Source organism: Mus pahari, chromosome 18, assembly GCF_900095145.1.
Source record: "Mus pahari chromosome 18, PAHARI_EIJ_v1.1, whole genome shotgun sequence".
Taxonomy (NCBI): Eukaryota; Metazoa; Chordata; class Mammalia; order Rodentia; family Muridae; genus Mus; species Mus pahari.
In genome coordinates, this window is record NC_034607.1 from 3,964,511 (window position 1) to 3,967,893 (window position 3,383).

Here is a 3,383-nt window from a genome sequence, read left to right on the forward strand (position 1 = left end):
TCCTCCCCATTCAACTGCCAGGTCAGGGTGATGTCAGCAGGGTAGAAGCCCAGGGCCCAGCACCTCAGGGTGACTTCACCTTCAGATCTGGGGTGATGGGTCACATGTGTCTTTGGAGGGTCTGAGGGAGAGAGTTGAAAGGATGACACATCTTGCTTTCTTCTGAGGACTCAGCAGTGTTCATGTGACCATCCTGGGGTGGACAGGAGAACTGGGGTGGGATTAGGGTGTCCATAATCTAGACACCAGCTAGAGCACTTGCACCTGGGAGGATCTGTTCTTTGGGATGCCTTAGGATGTGAGTGGGACAGTATGGGTCAGGAGGCTCCAGGTCTCTGCAGACTCACGGGAAGGGCTTCTGGTCCTGAACTGGGTGAGAGCCAAGAGACTGAGAAAAGCTGGAGTCTGACTCCAGAGACACTGAAGTCTGGGGCACAGAACAAGTTCTGAGAAATAGCTCCTAATTGGTCCAGGGCCATTGCTCAAGTCAAGAAATTGTTCATCAGTTACTAAAAGATTGGTCTCCTGTTGGAGAAAAAGAATTTCTTGTTAGTAAGAGAGGGGCTGTCTTCTGAGGAAGTCATTGTTTTGTCACAGATCTGGAACATAAGAGTCTCTTGTCTCTCTGGACTTGGGGAGGAGTGAGAAAAGACCTTCTCATTTACCCGTCTCCCTCTCCTCCTTTGCCAATGCTCAGGATCTAAACCAGAACTTGTGCTTGCTGGGTAGTGCTCAACCCTTGAGCTGTACTCCAAGTCCTCTCTTCCCACCCAGCACCGCCTGCTCTCCAAACTCCCAGCAAGCAGTCTAAAGGAAACACAGACATGGTTTGGCTCCCCTGGGCACCTGAACGCAGCAGCCTCTCCTTCCCTTTTTCCAGGTATTTCTGCAGCAGGTCTGAGCAGTGGCCCTTCAGGTGCCGAGAGATCTGAGGTACAGTGTTGTTCCCCACTGTACAGGAACTCGGGTCTTGGTTCAGGGTGGGGAAATCCACGCTATCATAGGCGAGCTGGTTGTACCAGAGACACAGGTGCCTATCTGGCTCCACATCGCAGCCCTGCAGCCACTGTAGTGTGTGAGAGTCTAGGGAGGACATAGTTGGTGGTCAGCCCTGTCGCGAAGGGCAGCACCACTAGAGCACAGACCAAGTCCATGCTATACCTGCAGACTCTTTTTTTTGAGGAACTGGACATGTGGTGGGTGAAACTCCTGTCCAGTGAATGTGGACAACCCTGGTACATCCTTGGGATGGGTCTGGATCACTCACCGTCCACGCTCTTGTTGTAAAAACGAGCCAGGGTCATCAGATTACTTTCAGACAGCTGTCCTTGAGTCCTGACTATATAAGTCTGCTGCTCCCAGTAATCTGCCCCCTCCTGCTCCAGCCAGGGTGCCATCCTCGGAGTCTCCTCCTTGCTGCTGAATCGCAGGACCTGCATGTCGTCCACGTAGCCAACGATTATGAACCAGGGCTCCCCGAGGCCAGGCCGGGACACAGCGGTGTAGAAATACCTAAGCGAGTGTGAACCTGGGAGGAGGCGCGTGATGAGACCCCGACCTCCTCCTCCTCCTTGATCCCCGATCCCGAGCGGGTGTGCGGGCCTGGAGGGGAGCAGGGCGCCAGGCCCGGGACTGCTGAAAAAGGGAGGCTGGAGGATCTTGCTGGGTGGTGCTATCCGTAGCCTTCCCAGTAGAGAGCATTTCCCTCCCGGGTCTCACTCACCCAAAAGGATCCCAGTCCAGGACGGGCGGGCATCCATCTGCAGGAGAAGGGCGCAGACCACAGCGGCCCTGAGGACCCAGACCATCTGGGACTGGGCAGATCTTGGACAACGTTATAAACCCGAACGACAGTGATTGCATTATCTCAGAACCCAACATCAAATTACAGTCGCGAGCGAACGGAAAACACCAGACAATCTAAATTTTAAAAGTAACCAAATGACACAACCTCTGGTCGCAGAATCTATCGTCCCAAACGGATCACCTGTTTTATGTTGGAAATTCTTCCAGTGGCAGAAGCCGCCACGGAGTCTGACAATTCTGTAGGCCTACATCCTGCACCCTCTTGCTCTCAACCCTGCCAGGGGGAAGAAGAGGGGCGCGGAGGGGAGGGGACTACGAAAAAGGCGTTCCTTTCTCCTACGTCACCACTTCCTTTCTCGCCCCTTAATCTTAGCCCAGCGATTGGCTTGTTGCCGTCGTTATCAGCAAATCAAATAATTAGGAGAAATTACCCTACAGAGAGTGAGAACTAGTGCAAAGTCATCAGTATCTAGGCAGAAAAACTCAAGAGAAGTTGGGGATTCGAAAGTGAAACTAAACCAGATTGGGAATCTCCCAGCTTCTTTCTCCTTGAGATTCTGAGAGCCATTGCCTGGGAGGGATTTGCACAGACTCCCAAAGTGCCCAGAAAGAGCTGAAAGAACTGTTCCTTTCACTGTCTTCCTGAGACCTGTTCAGAGGCTGTCTGTGGATTCCAGGGGAGTCTGCAGACTGATCTCAGGCCCTCTAATGGGACAAAGGACTCTTCCAGAAGGAAACACCCAGGGCCTATGTTGGCATCAGCCAGCTTTTTTTGGGGGGGGGGGATTCACTGGAGACCTAGGTGAGATCCCTTCTCCCCTCTGTCTGTCTGTCTGTCTGTCTGTCTGTCTGTCCCAGGACTTTCCTTTTTAGGCCAGGCTTGCCTCAAACTCAGAGATCCACTTGTTTCTGACCCCTGAGTGCTGGCATTAAAGGCATGCACTGCCATGAAGCAGTGAGGTGTATTTTCTCAATGAACCTGCCAAGTTGACCTGCTAGCACTGTAGAGTTTGGCACAAGGTTGGACTCATCTGTAAATCAGAGTTCTCAAAGCTCACAGGGAACCTGTGGCAGGATTCCATTTCTCAGTTTCTGGGCAAGGTCCCCCGTCCTTGTTGGATGGAGCAGAGCAGGACTGTTGGTTACTCTCCATGGACTTTGGGTATTTTGGGTGGCTTTATGAAGGTCAGTGGAGGAAATCTCCTATGGAGAGTCATCACACTGTGGATCTGGGCACAGAACCCAGTCCTTTTAATATTTGATTAGGACAGTCCCTCAGATTAAAGTCAGCTGATGTGGTACCCTAATGACTTTTGCAGAGTCCCTTCACTGAACTTCGCTTTTGATGGACTGACTATGTGAAGGTCAATCGCCAGGCTGGTTATTAGGGAGGACTGGGGAGAAAGAGCCCAGCACTGCCTTGGTCTTCTTTTTGTGGTTGCCATGGGTCATGAAAGTCTAACTGAGCTAGATTGAGGGTGGTAGTGAAGGAAAATGGTACAGCCAGTTCTAGGACAGTGGAGGAAAAGGAAAAGCCCAGACTGAACACAGCCAGTAGAATAGACCATGAGAGGGAG

The 3,383-nt window shown here is 51.9% G+C and overlaps 1 protein-coding gene across 1 annotated transcript in view; it reads right to left on the minus strand.

Annotated features, from left to right (window-relative positions):
- The window catches only part of LOC110336005 (H-2 class I histocompatibility antigen, Q10 alpha chain-like), a 6,487-nt gene extending 4,379 nt beyond the window's left edge, over positions 1–2,108 (minus strand). The window contains exons 1-4 of the mRNA XM_029531570.1: positions 1,724–2,108; positions 1,268–1,528; positions 847–1,083; positions 3–121 (exon numbers count right to left, since the gene is read on the minus strand). Of these exons, the coding sequence (XP_029387430.1) occupies positions 3–121; positions 847–1,083; positions 1,268–1,528; positions 1,724–1,808 (702 nt within the window). The 5' untranslated portion in view covers positions 1,809–2,108. The remainder of the gene's footprint in view (positions 1–2; positions 122–846; positions 1,084–1,267; positions 1,529–1,723) is intronic.
- Between the last annotated feature and the right edge of the window lie 1,275 nt (positions 2,109–3,383).